Genomic DNA, 25,842 nt, shown 5'->3' on the forward strand with positions numbered 1-25,842 from the left:
CCTAATACTTCAGAAGATTCAGAATAGAAAGTAACTCAAAAACGGAATGGCGCGATTATAACGATCTCTTTATTTTGAACAACCCCGAGTCGGGAGATGAGAATATTTCATTAAGTCTAGAATATAATATACGTATGTACCTATGTATAATGTAACTATCTATACTTCTGAAGTTTGTTCCTTTTCAGTTTATTAGTTGAGTTTGTAAATCTATTTTCCTACTCGCATTAATTCAGCTGCTTTAGTACTAGCACCCGATGTCTATAATTAGGTAGGTATGCAAAATATTGATCTGTGGCACTTCGCAGTGCATTGCGCTGCCCGCGCCCCCGCGCCCCTTTAGCCTCGCCCTGCCGTTACCGTGGCAACACCTGAGCTCAGCTCGGAGCATCCCGGCCGTCCGGAACACAGAATGTCTATTTTATTTTATTTATTGAACTTAAACTCTTACAGGTCTGTTCCTCGTCTTTGAGAATCTTGGTCCACTTCAAGGCTTTTTTCTTCTCCTCTAATAATATCTTCGGATTTATTTCGTTGTCGGATCCAAGACAGTTAGTTATTTATGTGTTGACAGTGTTTCGGTGTTTGTTATGGTTGTATCGGATATATATCCTGGCTTACAGAAGTTGCAGTTTTGGGAAGTTTTGGCGGGCTTGTCCCACTAAAAAAATCCCTCAAGGTTGCTAGTTATCCTTCCCCATTAGCCTAAGCGTGCACTATAATTTTATAAAGCCAAATGTTGGAATTTGGATTTATAGAACAATGCGCGCATACGCAGCATAGAGGACATATTTGTAACCCGATATTAAATTGTAGTGGGTTTAGTCATAAAAATAAAGATTGTTGCCTTAAACCGTTACTCATAGTTCCTCGGCCCCCAATAAATGAATGTGTCCAGTTCCCCTTATAAATACTCTAGTTAAAATTATAAAGAACGCTACTGCCTATCTCTCGACGGGGGTAAAAAATAATACAATTTATTTCATGGTCCATATTTATTACAGTTAAAACATAAAAACTTAAAAATAATTACTGACACTAGTTTCTGTTGTACAGATCTTAAATTCATAATCATCATCATCAACAATAGCCAGACGACGTCCACTGCTGACAAAGGCCTCCCCCTCAGGATCTTAAATTAGTTTGTGCAATTTGTAACCTTCTGTCTTCTGCAGAATGAATGAAAATCGTGGAAAGTTGTTACTTTATAACACTTACCATAGAAAATTATATCACTTATCGTGATATATGTATTTTGTTATTGTTTTCATTGCATCTCTGTCATGCTGATCATATTTTAGCGTACAGAAGTTGAAGGACTTTTTCTTTTAGCACCCTTTTATTTTTCCACGTAGAAATATGAGAACAATGACGACTCCTAAAAGCCACTTATTAGTTGATACTATTCCGTACAGCTTCATGAACCATACATTATAAGCATTCGCAGCCTCCGAAATTGTCATAAACGTCATAAGTTTCATGTATTGCGAGAATCTGCGAAATAACAACATGCTTGTAATGTCTTGAAGAAATGGAAAATAGATAGTGAATGAAATCGACCAGACTGGTTCGCTCCTTAATATTTTCTATAAACCTGTACGCGTCATAAACATGGACTTTACGTGAGAGCGATAAGAAAAAGATAGACGGTTAAGAGATGTGGTGCTGGATGCTTGGAATGTCGTGCACAGAATTGTCAACATTTAACGAACTCGGCGTCAAACGACGATACTCACGCCCCCTTTATTTCCATCGCCCATGTGCCTATCACGGCGCTTTAATGAGTACGTAGAGCGTCTGGCAGTGCAGGGAAAGTTTGAGGGTACCAGAGCGCGCAGTAGATTCCCGATGAGAGGGACTAACCGAATAAAGGCGGTAACAAACTGTTGTCCATAAGTGTACAAAAATTGCGTCGTGTAATAGAACCTGTCACTCCAACTATTCTTGATTGACCACGACCACTCTGTCGAGAGTGAAACGACTTGAAAGAAATATATAATAGAAGAAGTATTTATACCTTATTTTATCATATTTGATCGCTTCGTTGGTAGTATAAGTCATCGAAAGGCTTCCGAAAAATCCCTCGTACGCCTTTGGTATAATTAAACAACATAGACATATATTGTACAAGAACATGACCAGCCTGGGGATATAAATGTACAAGATCATCTCCTTTCCTGGAATGAGATAAGAATGAATGAAGTGTGAGAGAGCCATGCCGGCAACGCACTTGTAACGCTTCTGGTGTGTCAAGTGTCCATGAGCGGCCGCGATTGCTTACCATCAGGTGATCCGTCTGCTCGTTTATCGGCTTATACCATAAAAAGAAATAAAAGAGGATCTGTTCTTAAATTTATGAATGTGTCTTCAATAGTTGGCTAGACTTGAAATATCTTTTTAACTGTTTCTAAGACTCTTTGCATTTACAATAACGAAAGATTTTGTTTGGTATTATTTATATAAAGTAGGCGTCGCCTACGGCATTTCGAAACGAGGTATGCTGTTAATAAACGTCATGAGTCAAATAGAAATGTTGAAAATCAAGAAATAACACATTTTTCTTTTTATATTTACCTATACAAGTCTGTCTTCTATAAAATTTAGGTGTAATAAACCATGGAATAGATGTCATGTCAATAAAATTAATAATTGAAATGGTTATTGTTAGAATCAGAGGAAGACCAAAACCATATGCGATGTATTTGAAGTATTGTTTTAATTTATTTTGACGCATATTCACTGCGTTTCTTTCTGATCTGAAAATAAAAATAAATATTGATCAGTTAGATGTTTCCGTGCTCTATATACAATCCCTTGCCACATTATTAGACGCACTCTTTGTTTTTTTATCAGTTTGTGATTCAGTATTTTAATCAGTACTTTTACCTTTAAACTTATGAATGTTTTATACATCTTTGAGGAAATTTATTGTAGGTATATTTTAGATTTGTATGTATTTTTCATCTATGGATTTTTTTTATTAATTATTGTTTATATCTAGGTATACTTAGTATTAACAAATTGAAGAATAGGGTAGTCGACTAATTTTTATTTATTGTCTGTCTTAAAGTATTTAACAGGTATTTTTTGTTTAATTAAATAATAATGTTGGTTAAAAATTGTATATGCTGTGTAACAAAAGTTAGTGACAGAACCGAATTGCCACAAAACCGACTCCACGTAGTCTTGTTTGACCTACCTCTAGAGTGTAATTTAAAATTACTATCCTTATTAATTTAAAATTACACTCTAGATGCGTAGGAGCGAGGCGGCCAGCGAGCTGAGGAGCAGAAGGCTGCTAGCGAGCCACTGTGGCTGAGGCTGGCCGGCGAATCCGGCCAACAAGTCGAAGCTGCGGTGGTGAGCGATTAGCACGCGTGGGGGCGCCGGAGTCCCGCAGCGCCGGAGCCATCACAGAAACCCTGTCTGCTGCATGCTGCATTTTGTTTTCATGCTGCTCGTTTTATTACATTATCCAAGTCGTCGAAGATATTATATAAAATTGCTAGTTAAAGTGATTAATGTTGTGTAATTTATCACTTCAGTATATGTAATATTAAGATTTATTACCCCGTCATCATCCCTATTGGTTTGTTAATATGCGCTAATCTCGATTTAAATAATTATGTGACGTCTCTCGACACATTCAAGAAAATCCGTCCAATCATATTTATTCTCTTGGTCATAGACTCAAAGTGTGTTCGGGTACAGCCGAGTGCAATAAAATGTGGACTTACCTTATTGATTCCCATACATTATGAAACATCACATTGGTGAATGAAAATATGGTCAAATTAAAGAAAATATGCAATGATTCTGAAAAAAAGAAATTGCAAATGATCAGAAATTAGAACGATTAGACATTTCAAGTTTATTTTTAATATGAGAGTCAGAGCGTGCACATGACGTGTGTATCTAGACTATACACTCCGTACACTCTTCCCGTAACACAGGCTTACCTGCTATTACATGGGACTTATAACATAAATTGTGAAAAGTGGGTATACATTGTACAGTGCATAGTGAATTACATGTACACCTCTGTCTACCTCTTCGGGGATAAAAGGCGTAACGATAACAAAAAACTTACGTACGTTATTTTATTATGTTCGTAATATATTCAGTGTCAACGGAGACATAAAATAAAAAGAAATACGTAGACTTTCTTACCCAGAATTGAATAAAACTCGCGTTGAATGATATTAATGTGATGTATGATTTCTATAGTAGTTTTGCCGAGGTAGCAGCAGAGGAGAGTCGTCACTAACATGCCGTGGAGGTCCCGAAGATGTGGATGGATGCAGTATATTGCTATGACAAATATCAGCAATATTGTGCACAGTATCAGCGCTGAAACACATACATAACCTAACTTTACTTCTTACAAAAACAGATTTTATCTTTATTTCATTACATAAGTCGGAGATTTTATTGTTGTATTTTATTATTAAATTAATGAGAACAAACAGACAGACAGACTCTAATTGTAGAAAATATTATTTTGGTGCATGTATCGTATGTATTTAGTAAAGTGGTTATTTCAGTATTCCAAGCGGCAATTCAATTTTATTTATTAGTCTAGATATAAATATATTACCTATTATTCTGTAATAGTGTGAAGCTGTATTTAGTTCCGGAATGTCGTCATTTTCATTATAAATAACTCCATAGATTACGACTTTTTGTGTCATTACATTTACATCTATACAGAAACTGTTCACGTCAATTTTATAAAATCGGTAAAACTCGTTGTACATTTCGATGATTACGATGCCATTCTGAAAATAGTCCAATTGATTTAGGTACATTTCAATATCAAGCGCTGATGAATACAGGTTGAATAGAACCTCTACACAAAGTTTCAGCTTAAAATACGTTTAAAAAAAATTGTATCGCATGGTTCTTGATTTCAAATCATACAAACGTGTCACAACACTACAGGGATCACTCGCTAATATTACGAAACTTTTCTTCTATCAATCTGATCGCCTAGTACCTGGCTACCTAATTTTGATTCGCGCAGCGGCGCAATTTGAAAAATTCATAACTTGGTTCCATGAAAACATGAGTTTAAAAAGCCCTTCCCATATCGTTTATTATGTTGTCTAGAAACCGTGCAATTGATATGTATACCCCTTTTTGAAATAATTCTGACTTTTCGATCCATTTGACGGAATATTAGTGTTACATTGTTCTCACACAATTGAACTAACGAAACAATTTAACCAAGAATTGTATTGTGAACCTGATTGAAAAAGAGTAACCTATGGGGTTTCTTACTCGTTCTTCTCCGTAGGAATGTACACTTTGGGACGAGCAAATAGCTTCACAAGAGCACTGACTGACATACAGACATTTTTATCTATGACGTTTAAAAGTGCTTTTAAAAATGAATAATTTTGATTTTAAATATAATAAAGAAACACTTACCTCTGATAAATAAGTTTCAAATAAAATATTTAAACGAAATTTATATATCCTGAACTGTTTATGAGAAAAATGATTCGGAACTAAGTGGAATGTGTCTAGGAGATCTTTGTCTGTCTGCTGTAGGTCCGAATCATATATCACAACATCATTTAGTATATTGTCCAGTTTGCTTGGAATACATTTACTTCTTCTGACTGATTCTCCAAAGTTGCAACATTTCCATAAACACTTTTTCGTTGTATTTTTACAATGTTTGGTAATATTTCCATAATCACGAATTTTTGGCGCAGTTATGTTTTTTTCATGCATCAGTTGGTACAGGCGTTGCATATGATCGAATGATTCTACATCACAAATTGTTATTAATATTACGATTGTCGTAATAAATGACACAAGTAGTCTCATTTTGATTACTTCGATGTGACTGACGACGGTTTTATACTTTATGTGATTCTAGCTGTATATACTTAGATGAGTCATTACAAACGTGATATACATATTACGTCTATATAACTTATAACTATATTATAATAAGCATATTTATTATTAATCTATACTTTGTTATTCATATTAAAGCTAAAGAACTTGTTTGTTTAAACACGTTAATTTCCGGAACTACTGGTTTGAACTGAAAAATTAGCTTTGTGTTAGATAGTTCATTTATCGAGGAAGGTTACAAACTATAAAACATTTTGCTATTCAATTAATGAAGAAACTATCAACTCTTCAAGAATTTAGGTCTGACTATATGTTAGAGCCAAAGTAATAAATCTTGATATTATATATACTGTCTAGCAATTATTTATAATGTCCACTCAATTTAGATAAAGTGATAAATTACACAAAATTAATCACTTTAATTAGCAATTTTATATAATATCTTCGACGACTTGGATAATGTAATAAAACGAGCAGCATGCGAACAAAATTGCAGCATGTAGCAGGTTTTCTGTCATGGCTCTGGCGCTGCGGGCCTCCGGCGGCCCCACGCGTGCTAATCGTCGCAGACAGCTTTCGCTCACCAGCAGATCGCTCGCTAGCAGTCTCCTGCTCCTCAGCCCGCGGGCCGCCTCGCTTCTACGCGGCTACGCGATTTTAAATTACACTCTAGGGGTAGGACAAACAAGACTACGTGGAGTCGGTTTTGTAGCAATTCGGTTCTGTCACTAACTTTGGTTACACAGCATATACAATTTTTAACCAACATTATTACTTAATTTTTACAGAAACTATAGCAAATTAGTTTGATCAGAATTATGTGTGTATAGGGCACTACAAGTTCACCACCACCATTTCCTACATAAGTCATTAGGCCTATTAACGTTATGCGAATCAAATTTATGCCAAAACAAATTAGTCTTTAATTTTAAAGACTACTGGGCCCCATCTGTGGTCTGATGGCTCTTTGTGGTGCGCGCCGAACGGCACGGGAGGCCCTCTACTTGGGAGTCAAACTTGGAACAAGAATCGAGACAGTAAAAATATAAGGTACTTTTTTCTGTTCAGTCTCAGAAAGTATATTATGTTTACTTATTGAATAATAAATAGCCCAGAGTATAAATGTCTGTTTTGCTTAAATCTTCTTTATTTATAAAAATAATGTTTAAACAAGAAATACACATTGAGTATTGATTGTCATTTCTGTTTAGCACTCATGAGTAGCCTAATACTTAATTCATTAACCATAAGAAAACTAAAACTTAATAACATTCGTTGTCAATGTTTATTCTATTCTATTAAGTATTATTTATCTTAATCTTATACATATAGCCTCTCCATTTTTGGCCAATCACGTACGGTGCTCCAACACAAATGTAAGTGATGTAGGGTAATAATAATTATAAGTACAAGTACACTTTATAACTAAAATTATTTATTTTTTATATAATTAAAACGTATTTTAATTAGTAGTATGGCACTAAAAATTAATTAATTATTAGCACAGTAGTTGGATGCTACTGATGCTACTTTTCTATGCTAGTGGAGTTATACCACAGCCTTACAGAAAACTGGCGTGAAACAACGCCTTGCATTTCGGTGTGTGTTACTGTATGTTACCGTGTATTACAATATGTTACCGTATGTTACTGAATATATGCACCCTCATGCACGAGAAGCGGGCTTTAATCCCTAAACCACTACAACTATAAGAGAGAAACATAAAAAAACTTGTTTTTCATGTTTTATGAACACATACTTATATTGTTAACTAAAAACAACGGTTTACGAACGTAAATATACTGGAAAACGTACCACTAGTAGGCTGTGCAACATCGCCATGTATGCGCACGCCGCACGCTGCTCACGAGGAAGTCCCACTGTGACTCGAAACTAGTAAACAGTTACGTGAGTAAACCGTTGTTTTTATTATATTTAGAATGTCTCACGATAGTTATTATTAAAATACACTATAATGTTCTCGTTACAAAAATGTACTACGAACTCAAAAACTAAGTATATAAAGAAACAACTATTTTAAGTGAGCATTATTAAGGAATTACTCCACAGTCATGTCTTACACATCATCAACCTCATATCAGCCACAAGACGTCCACTGCTGAACATAGGCTTCTCTGGAAGTCATTGGGAAGATCTATTATTTATTAATGTTTTTTTTTGTGTGTGTGGTGCCAATAAACATTAGCTATTTTTTGTGGTATAAGCCGCTGAACGAGCAGATCCGTCTGCTCGTTTACCTGATGGTAAGCATCGCCGCCCAGGGGCACCCGAAACATTAGAGGCGTTGCCGGCCTTTTGGGGTTAGGAATTAAAGGGTTGTTGGGGAATCGGGGACTGGGAAGATTGGGAAGGGGGGTAATTGGGCCCCTACCCGGTGTTGTTTCACTTCGGTTTTCTATGAAGCCGTGGTGAAGCTATGTTCAGCAGCTCTTTACACATACGTTCTCTAAATTCGTTCATACGTTACAATAATCCCGGCATTTTTTTACAAACTAACTTAATAACTATATGACGGAGTCGGGGTGTCGTCGCGGTAATAATCGGTAGTAATGAGAACTACAATGTTTGTCCATGTTTATTACAATATTGTATTCGCAATGATAACAGTCAATAACGTAAAGTAAGCTTTTACAAAAGTAGTTAATACTACACTAGTTTACAAATTAGGATTGTCTTAAGAGATGAGCGTGATCGCGCAACCGTGTCCCATGAAGGAATGTGTGTCTGACCCTTCCTCGTATCGGCTGGGTCCTATAGCGTCCCTAAAAAAACCACACTCTTTGCAGGGTCGCAGCCCTTAACTGTTTTTTGTCTTACGTACTTAACATGTGTCGATCACACTATCTTTACAATTTGGTGAGAACTTAAAACTAAACCAATTGATTTTGAAGTGATTCATGGAAAAGGGGCTGGCAGCGGTCGTCTTAAGTGTGTTCACGAACTGTTCTCCGACACGGCCATCCTGACGTTATCACGCGTCCTCGCGTGGTGTTCAATCTGCAAGTGGAAACATTCACCACAGTAGACTTTTGTCTCGGTCATACCTGACTGAAACAGCAAGATTTTGAATTCAAACTTAACATTATTATTTTGTTAAGCAGAAACTGCTCTAATTTGGATTTTATTTTATTCTCAACAATTTTACTGTAAGAAATAACAAAAGATAATGAGACCTGGTTTGAGAACCTCAATTGTGTCGCACCACATGACCAGTGGGCCGACCGTATGTTGATATCACTTAACCAGCTGTAACTACATTGTCAAATGCGCATCGCGCACTCTTCGGCTAAACCGGAGCTACGACTACATACTGACACATGCATTACAGCCAGTCACAACTTATCCATCGAGTAACTACATTGTTGGATGCGCATCGCGCACTCTTCGGCTACACCGGAGCTACGACTACAAACCAACACATGCAATACCGATTTTTCACTTGACCATCGAGTAACTACATTGTTGGATGCGCATCGCGCACTCTTCGGCTACACCGGAGCTACGACTACAAACCAACACAATACCAACTTGACATCGAGTAACTACATTGTTGGATGCGCATCGCGCACTCTTCGGCTTTTTACCGATTTTTCACTTAACCATCGAGTAACTACATTGTTGGATGCGCATCGCGCACTCTTCGGCTAAACCGGAGCTACGACTACAAACCAACACATGCAATACCGATTTTTCACTTAACCATCGAGTAACTACATTGTTGGATGCGCATCGCGCACTCTTCGGCTAAACCGGAGCTACGACTACAAACCAACACATGCAATACCGATTTTTCACTTGACCATCGAGTAACTACATTGTTGGATGCGCATCGCGCACTCTTCGGCTAAACCGGAGCTACGACTACAAACCAACACATGCAATACCGATTTTTCACTTAACCATCGAGTAACTACATTGTTGGATGCGCATCGCGCACTCTTCGGCTACACCGGAGCTACGACTACAAACCAACACATGCATTACCGATTTTTCACTTAACCATCGAGTAACTACATTGTTGGATGCGCATCGCGCACTCTTCGGCTACACCGGAGCTACGACTACAAACCAACACATGCATTACACCGATTATCCACTCAACCATCCAGTACCTGCATTGTTAGATGCGCATCGCACACTCTTCGGCTAAACCGGAGCTACGACTACACACTAACACATGCATTTTGAAGTTATAAAACCAGTCTCGATAAAAGTAAATAAATAAACTAGATTGATCTAGTAAGTAAATCGTCATAAAATCTTAATCGTCAGTTCCTTACACATTTCAGTAATTGCATTTGCTTTCAACATCTTGCTATTCATGTTCAGATTTTATTCAATCACAATATTTTGGAAAACTTGTTATTCAATTTCATGTTCCTTAGACGAATCATCCAAATGTTCATTCGTATTTTTTTTTTTTTTTTAAGCGATCTGTTAGACTGAGCGACTCGGCAGTTATAAAAAACCACACTTCGAGTTACACAGTAGTTTATTTTTATTAACTATACAAACTACACTTTAACTTTTAAGATTTTACAATAAGTACCTCAACTGGACTACACTCACAACTTCGCGGTTACCCTAGTGAACCCTAGTGACTCGGTTAGGCGCAAGGATTTTAGCTGAAAACCAACAAGTTGGGACGGATCCGAAGATCACAATTATATCAGCACCCTGAGCCTAAACTCTGACAAACTGCACTTGATTTAAGAATAGTATGAGCATTTATAGTCAATTATTGCAGATATAGAATTAGGTGATTGAGGTAAATGAATGCAGTTTTCATCTACAAGGCAATCTCGTATTGCAACTCAGCGATATAGTAAATGAGAGATGTAACAGATCGTTCGCGTATTTGTACGACCGGTTGATATTTCCTGCTTCGGCCTGTTCGTTAAAATCTATTGCAACAAGGGTAGAGACGATGCAACGTTTACTGACAATGATTTGTTAAAAGACAGCTTGTCAAACGAAATTAAGATGTTGATACCCTGAGCATGAGATATAATGTCGTAACCCATCAGAATACCACGTCGTAAGTATTTGTCAGGAAGAACATGAAATAGAATTTTAAGAGCAATATCGTCAATTTCAACCAAAGCTGATATTTGTACAGTAGGTACTATAAACTTTTGTCACCAATGCCTTGCATTTTGACTATATTATTTACTCTTGGGGCATGAATCTTTGACGATATTGACTCCTTCATAAGGGAAAACTCGGCTCCAGAGTCGTAACAAAATGAAAAGAACGCACCAAAGTGTTGTAGACCTCCAGCGAGAACTGCGACGGTACTGACGTCCACACGTTCTCGTTCACCACCTTTGCTAGCAGTCGCCCACCGGGGCCGCAGCAGCTCGCATTCGCACACAGCCGGGGCCGCAGCAGCTCGCATACAAGCGGGACCGCAGCAGCTCACACAGCCGGGGCCGCAGTAGTTCGCATCAGCTCACACACAGCCGGGGCCGCAGCAGCTCGCATACAAGCGGGACCGCAGCAGCTCACACAGCCCGCAGCAGCTCGCATACAAGCGGGACCGCAGCAGCTCACACACAGCCGGGGCCGCAGCAGCTCGCACACAGCCGGGGCCGCAGCAGCTCGCACACAGCCGGGGCCGCAGTAGCTCGCACACAGCCGGGGCCGCAGCAGCTCGCACACAGCCGGAGCCGCAGCAGCTCGCATACAAGCGGGACCGCAGCAGCTCGCACACAGCCGGGGCCGCAGTAGCTCGCACACAGCCGGGGCCGCAGCAGCTCGCACACACAGCCGCAGCAGCTCGCATACAAGCGGGACCGCAGCAGCTCGCACACAGCCGGGGCCGCAGCAGCTCGCACACAGCCGGGGCCGCAGCAGCTCGCACACAGCCGGGGCCGCAGCAGCTCGCACACAGCCGGGGCCGCAGCAGCTCGCACACAGCCGGGGCCGCAGCAGCTCGCACACAGCCGGGGCCGCAGCAGCTCGCACACAGCCGGGGCCGCAGCAGCTCGCACACAGCCGGAGCCGCAGCAGCTCGCATACAAGCGGGACCGCAGCAGCTCACACAGCCGGGGCCGCAGCAGCTCGCACACAGCCAGAGCCGCAGCAGCTCGCACACAGCCGGGGCTCGCACACAGCCGTTCGGCGACGCGCCACCAATACCGGCGCGCAACCGTACAACTTGCGGTCATACAGCGCGTACCACACGCTCGGGCTCCTCCGCTCGAGCGCCTTGGGCATCCAGTTGTAGAGTCCGGCGCCAGACGGGCTCGTGAAAGAATTACAAAAGCCATGTCACTAATTTAACTCTATTATTTACGCTTGTGCAATGAACTCTTGAGGATAAACTCGGTTCCACAGTTATAACAGAATGAAAGGAACTGACCAATATGCTGTAGAACTCCGGCAAGGACTGTGGCGGCACCGACGTCCACAAGTCGTTCACCAGCAAGTCAGGCTTGCTGACATCCGAGGCCCGCATCGGCTCTTACAGCGTCCCACGCCGCGCACACCCGCAACACGGGCTCCACAGCTCGCAGGACCCGCCGCTACCGGCGCTGCTAACGCTGCGCATGATGCGCGCGAAGCACAGGCGTCACGATCGGCAGCGTCCCCTCGTGGTCCACACCAAATATCTTCGTACCGCTCAACGATTTCTTGGTTACACGAAAGCTCACCAAAGTCTATTGAAAGCGCGTACTAGCGTCGGGGAATTTTGCATCTCCAACAACATTCGCACTTTCTCGCGTCCATGATCACAGCGTCCACTCGAACGAGGTAATCCCACTTCTGATGACGGAGTCGGGGTGTCGTCGCGGTAATAATCGGTAGTAATGAGAACTACAATGTTTGTCCATGTTTATTACAATATTGTATTCGCAATGATAACAGTCAATAACGTAAAGTAAGCTTTTACAAAAGTTGTTAATACTACACTAGTTTACAATTAGGATTGTCTTAAGAGATGAGCGTGATCGCGCAACCGTGTCCCATGAAGGAATGTGTGTCTGACCCTTCCTCGTATCGGCTGGGTCCTATAGCGTCCCTAAAAAAACCACACTCTTTGCAGGGTCGCAGCCCTTAACTGTTTTTTGTCTTACGTACTTAACATGTGTCGATCACACTATCTTTACAATTTGGTGAGAACTTAAAACTAAACCAATTGATTTTGAAGTGATTCATGGAAAAGGGGCTGGCAGCGGTCGTCTTAAGTGTGTTCACGAACTGTTCTCCGACATATATATTTTTTTAATTCAAATCACAATAATCACTTATTTTCTAATATCTTACTATATTATTTATGCTACATCTACATTGCATTGCTATGTAATGTACCTCTAAGTATACTATGTAACTACGTATGTATGTAATAAGATTTTTGAGCCTAATAAATTCTATGGAATGTATATGAATGCTCATTTTCGCCGGGTCAAACCCGAGAAGGAGAGACCTCACGTTGTTTGGAATGTAAATAATACATTCCAATATATTACTTCAAAGATAATCTAGAGTGTAAATTAAATCCTATAATACACTAATTGTATTGGTGGTTCTACGGTTAATTATCATAATACGTAATACAATACTTTATAGGTGGGTTTTCCATCATGACCCAAATTTTTCAAACGTCCATCTGTGTACCTCTGTGTACCCTGTTCATAATTTTTTTCAATACAAAAAGAAGCTCTTTTTAAATAACGTTGCTCCACACTAGGATTCTCTCCTGTGTCATGGATGTGTTTACAAACATACAATTTCACATACACATGACACCCAGACCCAGAACAATTATTTGTGATTCACATAAAGAATTGCTCAGTGCGGGAATCGAACCCACTACACGTTGCGTGGCAGCTGGTTGTCCAGCCACCTCGGTAAACGTGCGGTCGATATGGCTTAACAAATGAGTATTAATGTTTTTTTAAAACTAATATAAAGATATTTAATAAAGGTAGAAAGGTTCAGTGGAAATAGCTGACTGATCAAATGGTCATATTATGCGATGCCATGCAATATTATGCTATAAGTATTTCACGTATTTCATTATGCATCTAGTAACTGTGTTACGAAGGTGCAATAGTTAAGCTGTGAAACTATGTGACCGTTTTCACTGATATTAAGCAATGTAGCTGTGCGAGGAATATGTGTAGCTCTATGTAATTTTTTATTTCTATTGACCAATTACTTAATTATTTTTGTAACAGAAAATAAACAGCTTTTCTTTCTTTCTATCTATAGCACACATCTATAGCACGCATTTATTCATATAAAAAATATAGCTTAGCTGAGTTCATTTCCACCAGTGCTAAGTTATGTGTACCAATAAATATCGCATACGCATCCACAGCTTCCATAGCACATCTCTGGTGGAAAAGCAGCCTTAGTCAGCTGTTATCACAAGATCTATAGAGCAAATTATTTGAGAACCATTTTACTTTTGAGGATTGTAAGTTTTAATCTTTGGTTTAATCCATTCTACTCCTGTTGTGTAACACAATGCCATTTGGTTGGGAAGAGACTTTACTCTGCAAAGTAACTGATTCTTGGTTGGAATCCGATATGCTGCTGGTGTAGCTCTTTGAAGATGGATTCCAGTGCATCTTTTCGAAGTGCAGGTAACTGGGTAAAAGAAAAATAAAGCAAAATGAATATCATGATATAGCATACATACTTGTTTATCTGAAGCAGCTTACACTTTCACTAATCAGAAATCATGTTATACTTATTCGATGTATAATTAGACATTGCTAATATTAAACATTCCGTAAATTTAATTGAAATAGACGAAGTTATTGTAAATCATCTTTTTCTTTTCTTTTAGATACATTGTTGCCCCACATTTGGATTTTCTTCTATGTCATGGCTGCGTCAACCAACATATAAATTGACATACATATCACACCCACACGCAACAATAATTAGTGGATCATACAAAGTTTCGCGCAGGAATCGAATCCGCGTCATGACACCGTGCAGTCAAATTGAATAATAAGGCTTCAGGGTCATCCTTTTTAATATTTCTATTTTACAACTATTAGTATTAAAAATAATACTTTGTTTAATTACACTTCACACTTACCGTTTTATCAATTTCTTAAGTATTTTCTTCTTGCATACAAATATCAAGAATATGGCCAGTCCTATGAGAATGTTATACGCATCAGTTATGTACCACATCTTGAAGCCAGGATACAAGAAGCTGATGATTTCCAATAACCAATTCAATCCCATCACTATCGACAGTTTGAGGTATACCATGAATCTGGGAAGAAAATAATATAAAATTAGCTACTGCAAATCAGAAAAGAACATGGAACAGATGTTATTTTAAAGTTACGGCACATAATATGGATGTATAATACAGCTACGCCGTAGCACACTACGGCATGGCGTAGCATACTACGGCGTAGCGTTCGTAGTACTTCATAGTATGGACAGTTGTAAAAGCGCTAATGTTGTTTATTTATCAATTTTAAATAATTTTGATAAGGAAATGTAATGTAATGATGAAAATGATAGAATATATTTTATTGTAAAATGATGAATGGCAGATGCAATATCGACGTAGTAACCCTAGAGTTTCAAAGATCACTTTGATTACACTGACCGTTGTCTGTGAGTGCGGTGTGCTTGTGGTGTACCAGCAGCGGCTGTATCAAGCATAGCAGTGCCGCGACTTAATCTCCAAATGTTGAACGCAGTCATGAGGTAGAACATCCAATTACAAAGAATAAGAATCAGCATCGGCATGTACAAGTACAGCAGTTTCTCACCACCTGAAAGAATTTAGCAATAACGGCTTATACATACACTTTGCATTATTATTCTACGACTGCCTCAGTAGCCGAATGGCCACAAGAGCGACTGCTGGTCAAGCTAAGAGTATTGAGGTTTGATTTCCAAGTGGGATAAGGTCTAACATTGGCTAAATTACTCAGTTTTTCGAATATTTCTTACGATCACGTATACCAAACGTGGAGAATATGGCAAACCCTTAGTCGCGCTGTGAACGCTTACAGGCTGTTGATGGTAATAATAAAGAGGTTAAATTCAACCCCTGTAATTTGGGAGTCATAAAGTATCTGCTGATCACTATAAGTAGAAGTATATGCACTTATAGTACGTGTGTGCACCTCTGTCTACCCATAGAAGAAAGAAAGGGCGTTTATTTTTTATAATGTTATACTTATGCTTACCTTCAAGGAAACAGCCATGGCTCGGTACATGGGGAGTCACAAACCAAGGCACATGCTTCATGTCGACCGAGTTGAGGACGGCTAGAGCTATAGTCATGGCCAACGGCAGGCCCCACGCGTACAGACAATACATCATGAACTTGAAACGTTCTCCGCGACGATGGATGGGGCGGGCTTTAGCGTAACCTCTGCAAAATTACAATATTCTTATTAAATGACTTTAAAATTAAGGAGGTTCTCAGTTTAACCTGCTATGTATGTATATATGTATGTAAGTTTGTCTACTATAATTTTATTAGAACTTTCGTGAGACATACTACAGTTTTACAGTAAGCGTAGCAGCGTGACAATTGACGCGTCGAATGTTGCGGATTGCTGCTCATGAATATGAGCCTCTAGCATGGCTTGAAACTAGTCGAGCTCCTCGTCAAACAGTTACGTGAGTAAGCCGATAATATAATATACTATACTTATTAAAGTTTGGCTACTATTATCTCGCGATTGGTTGTATTGATTTTGATACGATTATATTACACGAAGTGAACGAATACCCTTACCTGAAGGTCCACCAAATATCATAGGACATCACGCTCATCCAACAGAAACTTGCCAGAAAGAAGAAGTAGATGGAAAATGCTGAAAAAAATTAAGCATGTTTACATCATCTAGTTGTAATATTGACTTGTGACTTGTATACAGTGATGCTAAAATTGTTTACATGTATATATACAGTAAAGAATAATAAATCTATATTCATCATTTTCATGGAGGTCGGCGCCCCGATAATGAATTACATGTTGTTATCATTCACGATCGGGTTTATGATATTGTTTTCATTCATGATTGGGGCACTGACCGTCGCCGACTGTTAAATTGTTATCAATTTTAACTCTACTTTGACATTGACAGTGACTACTTTGACATTTAGAAATTCCATTTCTAATTCTTCAAAGTTAATCATATAATATGATTACTTACTCAATCCAATACAAGTATTCGCGGGATGAATTTTGATCTGAATGATGGCCAAAAGTAGGAAAGCCATGAAGAGACTGGCGACGTAGGCCATTAAGATTAGACCACATAAGTTCTGGAGTTCAGGCAACAAGAAGTATACTATCAGCACCAACAGCATGAAGAAACAGGATACCAGTGTAGCTGTTGACAAATTAAATTGTTTAAATATTATAATTTTATTATAACTTTCGTGATACATATTAAATTAATTATTATTATTATATCGGCTTATCTACGTAACTGTTTGTCGAGGTAGCAGCGCGACAATCGCCACGTCGTGTATCGCAGAATGCTGCTCATGAATATGAGCTTCTAGCATGACTTGAAACTAGTCGAGTTCCTCGTCAAACAATTACGTTACGATTACTTACGACACTCTTAGTTATTCAATTTTAACGTGACGTTATGTCATATGACTGGACATTATCATAAAATTATACTGAACAAAGAAAAAACAATAAAGGAAATTATTGCGAAATATTTGTCTGTGGATTTCGTAACTGTAATGGAAGTAAAAGGATGAATAGCTAGGTAATTACGAGAATAGAAATAGTTAAAGCCTCTCTGTTTCCTAGTCTGGCGAACTGGAAAGTAATTTAATTGTAGCAGAAACATGATCATATTTACTCAGGCAGTTATGTACGTGATTCGCGAAAAAGACCCGAAACACCAGAGGCGTTACAAATGCGCTGCCGACCTTTTGGGGGTTTGGAGAATCGGGGATTGTGAAGATTGGGGAGCGTAATTCGGTAATCAGGTTACCTGAGGCCCACTCAGGTAACCTGACTCGCAAAATGAAACACAACGCAAGCGTTGTTTCACGTAATTTTTGTGTGAGGCCGTGGTATCGCTGGCCGAGCCGGCTTATTCGTGGCGAAGCATGACTGGGGAGTCACTTAATACACCTATAAATAGTAATAGGGACAAAAGTGTTTTCCTCTGCTTTGTTGTGATAAGTTCGTTCACGCGACAAATCCATGTAACGGGGTATTAACAAGAAACGTAGAACACCCGACTTTACCTGGAATAGACTCAGTTACTGTGTATTAGTAAAATGTGTGTGCGTTCATTAATTACTACATCCTGTACTGTTAATTATTTCGAAGAATAAATTGTACGACGTTAAATTATTATATTGTAACTGACGCATCTTCATTTATTTTATTTGCAAATTAACAATTTACTAATACAGAAATAACCATATCAGAGTGTGATTCATTTTTCTCTGTGGTCATGGGCTCTATTAATTTAATGATTCAATTGTTTTTACGCTATTAATTTTCTTGGTAACTAATATTCCGCTTAGGAAATAGCTGTTCATAATATGAACAACGTGGAAGATTCTAATGGAGTTATTTTGTCCAAGGAAGACTAAAGAAACTGTCAGTCTTATGGCTGATAAAACTTAAAAAAGGGAACCGCCTTCAATAGTTAAAGTGCCTCCATTTTTTAAGTCGGATTATATACCTCAACCCTTCTCCTAAGTCCGAAAAATACGATGCTGAAATCCGTATCAAAATTGGCTCAGTCAAATGCGAGATAATCGCGCACAAACATACATACACACTGGTCAAATGGAGAAACTCCATTTTTTTTAAAGTCTGTTAATAATTGTGGTTATAAACTATCCTGGTGTTCTTAGTGGGAATAGACGGTTCTGCGACTTCTCTTTTGTTGCGACCACGGCCCACAGGTTGAGGGGAAAAATAGAAAGAGTTGTGTGAATCGATTGTTTGTTATATAAATTTGATTTGAGTTAAGAGGTTCCATCGCAATGAGTGGGCAATACTCACAAACGTACCTAAACATTTGTGAGCTTTGCCTACGTGTCTTCGATCATGACTACCAAGCAAAAAGGTTTAAACACAACTGCTAGTATGCGTGACCGCATCGGACTGTTTACTTATATAAATTATTACCAATTACTCATTAAAAACCTTTATGAAAATAAATATGATTTAATAAGGCTTACGACAATCACGCCAGAGTTTCAATTTAAATATCTTATAAGTTATTTTAGTATGTTACAAAAGCTTAAATCTTTTTTTATTTAATAAATATGCCTTGTACAATATATACTTGTTACTTGATAACCACTCATAATATTTAAAAGCTGACTAAGGAGCTAAGCAGACCGAGACCGGGTCGCTGGTTTCCAATCCATTTACTAATCCATAATGTCATAAACAACCCTTCTGTAGAGAAGGCTATATATAGTCCAGCAGCGGACTGCCACAGGCTGTAGATGCTAAGTTATGTCCACGTACTGATAGGAATTACATACTTGCTATCATTGTCCTTTTCATACATTTGTTAAGAAAACGCGTTATTTAAAATAATATGAATTATATCTAAACTAGCTACTTCCGCGCGGTTTCACCCGCTCCTATTGGTCTTAGCGTGATGTTTTATAGCATAGCCTTCCTCGATAAATGCGCTATTCAACGCAAAAAGAATTATTCAAATCGGACCAGTAGTTCTGGAGATTAGCGCGTTCAAACAAACAAACAAACAAACAAACAAACTCTTCAGCTTTATAATATTAGTATAGATAGTAGGTACTCACCACTGGTTAAGTATATGCTGCTCTTTGGTGTGTCTGGGCTGGGGGGTAGTGTGATCCAGTAACCAAGTCTTGTTTTATTCGTCCTCGGGTTAAATCTATAGTCGATGCAAAAGTTCGAGGGAGGTATCTCATTCCATCGTTTGTATGAATTTGGAAGCTCCCATTCAAGTCCCCCATTCTACAATCACAAAAAATACACCATTATATATTTATTGCATATGGTTTGTGACTACACAAGTAGTTCTGGCAAATACGACTTTTGAGCAAGAGTTCTCGGTTTCGGTGTTGAACAAAGGATTTTTAAACGTTTTTCTTTTCGAAAATTCTCAGACATAGTACGAAGTTAATGTATGGCAATAAATCGTCCCGTAGTTTATATATATAGGAGTAATAATTTGAGAAAAGTGGGTTACATTTTATATCGTGCAACAAATTTGAAGTTACAAACATTACAAACATAGGCAGAACAGTTTTAAACAGATATATTCTGAGACATTAGTGGTACAAGACCATGATATCTTCCTGCCAAAAGAGGATGAGCGGCAATTTTTGCGATATTGAGTTATACACAACATTTGATGGAGTAACATTAGCTGATTCCGAGAATGTATTTAACACAACAGTAGGTTTTTTTTTTGAGGGGGGAAAATCATCCTATGACTTCTCCCGCCTTGGGCGAGGCGAGAGGGAGTGTTAGACTCTGACTGACTAAAAACCACCCCGTTCCTACTCCTGCTTTTGGAGCCGGAGCCCCGGTGAACCCGCTAGGTAGTCCGCAGCTCCGGATCAGGCATCAGCCCTACTGGGCCCCATCTGTGGTGGTCTGATGGCTCTTTGAGGTACAGTAGGTATTAAATCTGTGTCTCGTCCTCAAATGCAAGAAGGTCAACGTGCGACATCCTTTAGGGAGGCCACACCAACTACACCTCTTCACCAAGGTATAATTTTAACCGACACATTACATTAATATTAGAACTTAAGACGGAATATTTACCATGTTTATTTATGTCTATGACTTTCCGATATTTCGGCACTGTTGCAAGCGTCATGATCAAGGATAAACTCGAAACTCAGAGACATAAATAAACATGGTAAATATCCCGTCTTAAGTTCTAATATTAGTGTTAGTGACCATGTCAGTTTAAAAACTTATGACACATTACATTATTTTTCGATAACTGGGACAAGAAAAAATCATAAAAAAACACAATTCACAGGTACAGGAAAATATTGCATTATATACTGGAACAATGTATTCCCCGGTGAATACCACCTTACAGTTGTTATTTTCCGTAAAGGCTTATTACCGATGTACCTTCTGAGAGAAACTCTTCACTTATATAATTGTATTCTATTTGTACTCTAGGTTTCTACAGCGAGATTACACTTGGACCTAACGGCCTACATTTATTTATATAAATAACAATACTATCTAAATCATACCAAGATTCTGATGGAATAATTAATTTAATAACAAATTTATCCTGTTTACTCCAACGACGTATATTTTGTGGTTATTCGTATGAAAAATAATATATTCATTTTACATTAATATCTAGTAGGAAAATAAATACATTTATTTAATTCTAAGCATATAACATTTGCATTTAAATAATAAATAATAACGAGCTACGATATCCTTGAATACAATATATTGTAAAAGGAAGTTATGGTTTAGAACAATTGATATGTGCGGTTTAATAATAAATCATTAGCTGTATTTGGTGTTGTGGTCCCGGGTATATATAAAATAGGTCGATAGACGTCTTCCATTAGGCTATCCTAATGACCTATGTCATAGGTGAAGACAATGGATTGCCAAATCACACGTTGTGCCATAACACTTAGTATCACTTAGCATGTAGCAGCGCGACAATCGCCGCGTCGTGTGTCGCGGAATGCTGCTCATGAATATGAGCCTCTAGCATGGCTTGAAACTAGTCGAGTTCCTCGTCAAAACAGTACGTGAGTAAGCCGATAACATAATAATTAATTTAGTATGTCTCACGAAAGTTACAATACACTTTCTCATCATCTTCATTCATCATTCGCTTGGTGATACTTCGCTTTATTAATAATTTGATTTTCATATTCACACGCCAGCATTTCAACCTATCCGCAACCCGTATCTATGTACCTACACCACAAACCTTATCAATTTCGCTCTAGCGGTTTTGAGTTCGGTTAGAGACGGAACAGACACACGTACATATTGTAAACTAGCTACTTCCGCGCGGTTTCACTCGCTCTACTTGGCTCCTATTGGTCATAGCGTGTTGTTTTATAGCCTATGACCTTCCTCGATAAATGGACTATCCAACACAAAAAGAATTACTCAACTCGGACCAGTAGTTCCGGAGATTAGCGCGTTCAAACAAACAAACAAACTCTTCAGCTTTATAATATTAGTATATTAGTATAGATAAGTATTACTTAGATATTATTTAGGCATAATAAGTATTCCTATTTTAAAGAGGTAGATACTCAGAATGAGACGAGCAATTTGTTTTTAGAACTATTGAACTTGTGTTGTGTTATTTTGATGATGAATACATATTTTGAGCGAATTGATTTTAATATAAAGCGTTTGTTTACATTGAATTAGTTTTAAGACATGACTGAGTTTTGTGGAATATTATAGGTTTTTTTTTCAAATATATCTACAGGGTCGCTACGCACCTACTTAGTTATATTCAAGTATTGACCTCAATTTAAATTAAATTGAAGTTTGAATTGATATGTATTGGCCTCAATTATGTTGACGGTTTAAAGACTCCGCAATAACACTTCTCCATAAAAGTGTTGCTCACGTTGACGTCACATCCTTTTCAACAATTAAACTGACATAAATATTTCTTATATAGTGATTTTGTTATTCTATATTTTAAGACAAATAATAGTATGTACTACAATCTTGTAACCAGAATTATTCATCAACAACTTGCTTTGAAATACAAACTTGTTGAGTCTGAAGTGCCGTATTATAAGTATCTGCCGAGTCGGTCGAGCCCGACCCAGTTCTTGAAAATGGAGAAGTCACACTGTATTGGGATCGAACTATTATTGTAGACAGGACATTGTTGCTAATAAATCTGATATTTTGGTGATAGATCGATCTAAGTCGTCGCACTATTATAATTGATATCAACTAAAAATACTTTTTTTTTGAGGGGGGAAAATCATTCAATGACTTCTTTCGCCTTGGGTGAGGCGGGAGGGAGTGTCAGAGACTCTTACTGACTAAAAACCACCCCGTTCCTACTTCTGCCCTTCGAGCCGGATTCCCGGTAAACCCACTAGGTAATCCACAGCTCCGGATCAGGCATCAGCCCTACTGGGCCCCATCTGTGGTGGTCTCTCATCATAACTCTTTGAGGCGATTTACTTGAACTTTTTAAGTGATATTTTAGTTACGATACGGTACATAGATACTCATATTTACAGATATTATATAACAAATGAAAAGAAACTAAACAAAAATAATGATTACGTACAATAAACCATTTTTATAACAATGTATGTTATTGAATTTTATCAGTATGGGTTATCATTTTGACCGCTAACTTAGATTAGGTACCAAGAATAGTGTGTGAATAAAAAAATCTGAAATACAATAATTTATAAATCCATATTTAAAAACAAAATGGCTTTATTTGTATGGGCTTGGAAAAGGCAATTTTTATGTGGTAGAGCTTGGGTACGAATGCGGCCATCGGCCACCTCCAAATAAATGTATTCCTAAAACTGACTTTCTTCAATACAATTTCAACTTTGACAGTATTGTAATATAGACGATCGGTTTGGGATAGGTGCTAGAGAGTGACACCACGTTGTCTCATAAAACCGGCGTGAAACAACGTTAATAGTTGTTGCCGTGTGAGTCAGGTTACCGGAGGCTCATCATCAGAGAGAACTTCATCCATTATCTCTGGTAGATAAGATATAACACGACAATAAAGTACCTATTTTTTATTTTCTTAAGGATACAAATACTTTCGACGATAAGTATATTGATTTGTATTATCGTGTGACGTCATGTCTAAGTATTTATACATATGGTACGTTTTATACTTGGGAAATAACGTAGCTAACTACCACTTCTTTTAAGTACTATAGATTTCTTATACGATAAACAAATACGTGTCTAATATTTTTTCATTAATTGATGACTAATTTGACAACAGATGTGCTAATTCTCAGATACCCATCATTTCTATTTCTAAATGCCCAAAAGGCTGAAGGATTAAACTATTATTCCTAATGTTCCTTTTTGATTATTATTAATTATAACTGACAATTCTTCAGCATCGTTTTGACTCCATTGCTTTTCTTGTAAATTGTTAAAAAAATAATGATTTTAACTCTGCATCTTACTTTAAAAGTATATTAATTTATTTCATTTTATGTCACACATGACCAATAATAAGACGGATTTTGATGAACGTCCACCCAATCTCTGGACGTATGCAATTAATTTTATTCCACTAATCACTTTACTAAACAAAGTTAATTATCAAAATAAGGATAAGGAACTAAATAATGAACGCGATAATATAGTATTGTCCATAATAAACCGTTCATGTAATACTGATTTTAGAATGTATAAATTGGAGGAAATAAAGTTGTGCTTAACAACATTATAAAGTTGAACATCTTGAATCAAAATTGCAGTTCCAATTTGCATGTGTTACAGAGGATGCAGTTAATTCAGTTCAAAATCTTACCTCAATAATATACAGGCCGATGTTCGGCATCGGCTGAATATCTACTGCTGCACTACCAAAATTCAGATCTGCGAACATTTGCGGTCTAAGATGAAATACGTCATTAAAGGTGCCAACATATTCAATTTTCTTGTTATACACTCTCAAATCTGGGGGGAATGTGGTAGTGCGGTTCGCCGGGATGCATGACTTCTTGACGCTTACGAAGTAATTTTCTCGGCAGCATTTGTTGATATAACTGTATGGGGTGCTGGCTGTAGTGAACACAATGAGTAAGGGGAATAAGATCCACTCGCGGTACATAGTCACGTCTACTCACAACGGCGTATAAATGAATTGTATATGTTATTGACTTCCTTAACTTGTACTGCGATTGTTGTATTTCTAAAAACATAATATACAGGCTGGTGTTTTTTCAATACATACGTAAAAGACACATAATACGGTACGATGTTTATTTAAAGGGTGCATTATGAAATGACACCAAATTTTTTCAAGTTGGAGTGAAGGAAGGGTGTTTGATGTTTCTGGCTTGTATTTTAAATAACGACGGATTTTGGAAGGAGTAAGATTACTCTCGTTGACGGATGATTCTATTTTGATTTACTAAAAAAATTCTGTGTCTTTAAAAGGAAAGAAATGTTTTGATTTTGGGCATTTAATATTTTTTACCTGCATACTAATAGTTATTTAATACGGTAGCCGACTGTATACGTTTGCTTTCAATAGACCGATGCGACAGATAGATAAGACAAACATCATGTACATGCATTTGTATGTGCATTGATAAAATGAAATATTTCATTGATAAATACTTATATGAGATAACAGGTACTTCTGTTTCTTTGAATAACGCAAGATTAAGGATGAAGAAATTGTTTTATGGTTCGGGTAAAAACCTCTGAGTGTCAAAGTCAAAGCATTTACTTCAATTAATCCTAAATTAGGCACTTTTCAAACGTCAAATTGAATTGTCCGTCAGTCTGTCTGTCAGTGAAGCTAGGTGTGTTTCGATTTTTCATTTTTTAAACGAGAAATTTGGTAGTGTGGTTTGCTGTTTAGCTGCGGACTATCTAGCGGGTGTACCGGAGCTCCGACTAGAAACGCAGGAGTAGGAACGGGGTGGTTTTTAGTCAGTAAGATCTCGTCTCACCCAAGGCGGGAGAAGTCATTGGATGATTTTTCCCCTTAAAAAAAAGTATGTCGCTTATGTTTTCTTTATTTTCGTATTTTCTATGATATTATCAAAAGTGATTCATAATGATTCATAATGATAAACCACTTTTGATAGCGATAGCGATTTGAAGCGGATATCTGATTGTCGTTTGGTCATATTCACTTTAAACTGTCTTAAAGTTTTGAGATTATAATGTTGTAACTATAATTTAAAACGTGTTGAAAAAGATAAAGAGGGCAGGGCAACGCGGACCCGGGGCTTACGTGGAGCCATGCTCTTTCTCGTCTCAGCAAG

At 37.9% G+C, this 25,842-nt stretch overlaps 1 protein-coding gene across 2 annotated transcripts; it reads right to left on the reverse strand.

The window, feature by feature from the left end:
• Positions 1-949: 949 nt before the first annotated feature.
• On the reverse strand, positions 950-24,715 carry LOC118268962 (G-protein coupled receptor Mth2). Of its 2 annotated transcripts, XM_035583799.2 has the most exons (9): positions 24,372-24,715; positions 19,648-19,825; positions 17,043-17,222; positions 16,622-16,700; positions 16,065-16,252; positions 15,476-15,644; positions 14,948-15,130; positions 13,105-14,487; positions 6,986-8,393 (listed from the first exon to the last, which is right to left on the reverse strand). In XM_035583799.2, exons 1-8 carry the CDS (start codon positions 24,672-24,674, stop codon positions 14,334-14,336), a joined length of 1,434 nt encoding a protein of 477 aa, XP_035439692.2. In that variant the 5' UTR covers positions 24,675-24,715; the 3' UTR covers positions 6,986-8,393; positions 13,105-14,333. The 2 variants fall into 2 exon arrangements, with proteins under 2 accessions (XP_050558544.1, XP_035439692.2); XM_050702587.1 differs by lacking the exons at positions 14,948-15,130; positions 15,476-15,644; positions 16,065-16,252; ... (2 more) ...; positions 19,648-19,825; positions 24,372-24,715 and adding exons at positions 950-1,494; positions 2,018-2,177; positions 2,575-2,756; ... (1 more) ...; positions 4,171-4,350; positions 4,598-4,778 and having other exon boundaries at positions 5,431-8,393; positions 13,105-14,335.
• Positions 24,716-25,842: the final 1,127 nt, after the last annotated feature.

The sequence above is a fragment of the Spodoptera frugiperda genome, chromosome 2 (assembly GCF_023101765.2).
Source record: "Spodoptera frugiperda isolate SF20-4 chromosome 2, AGI-APGP_CSIRO_Sfru_2.0, whole genome shotgun sequence".
NCBI lineage: Eukaryota > Metazoa > Arthropoda > Insecta > Lepidoptera > Noctuidae > Spodoptera > Spodoptera frugiperda.

Excerpts from the sequence above, each read along its gene's own strand:
- LOC118268962 (XM_035583799.2), bottom strand. The coding sequence starts at position 24,674 with ATGTACCGCGAGTGGATCTTATTCCCCTTACTCATTGTGTTCACTACA. Across the intron at positions 16,701-17,042 it reads GAATACTTGTATTGGATTGA|CATTTTCCATCTACTTCTTC; the intron begins GTAAGTAATCAT and ends AATTTTTTTCAG. Across the intron at positions 16,253-16,621 it reads GATATTTGGTGGACCTTCAG|AGGTTACGCTAAAGCCCGCC; the intron begins GTAAGGGTATTC and ends GTAATTTTGCAG.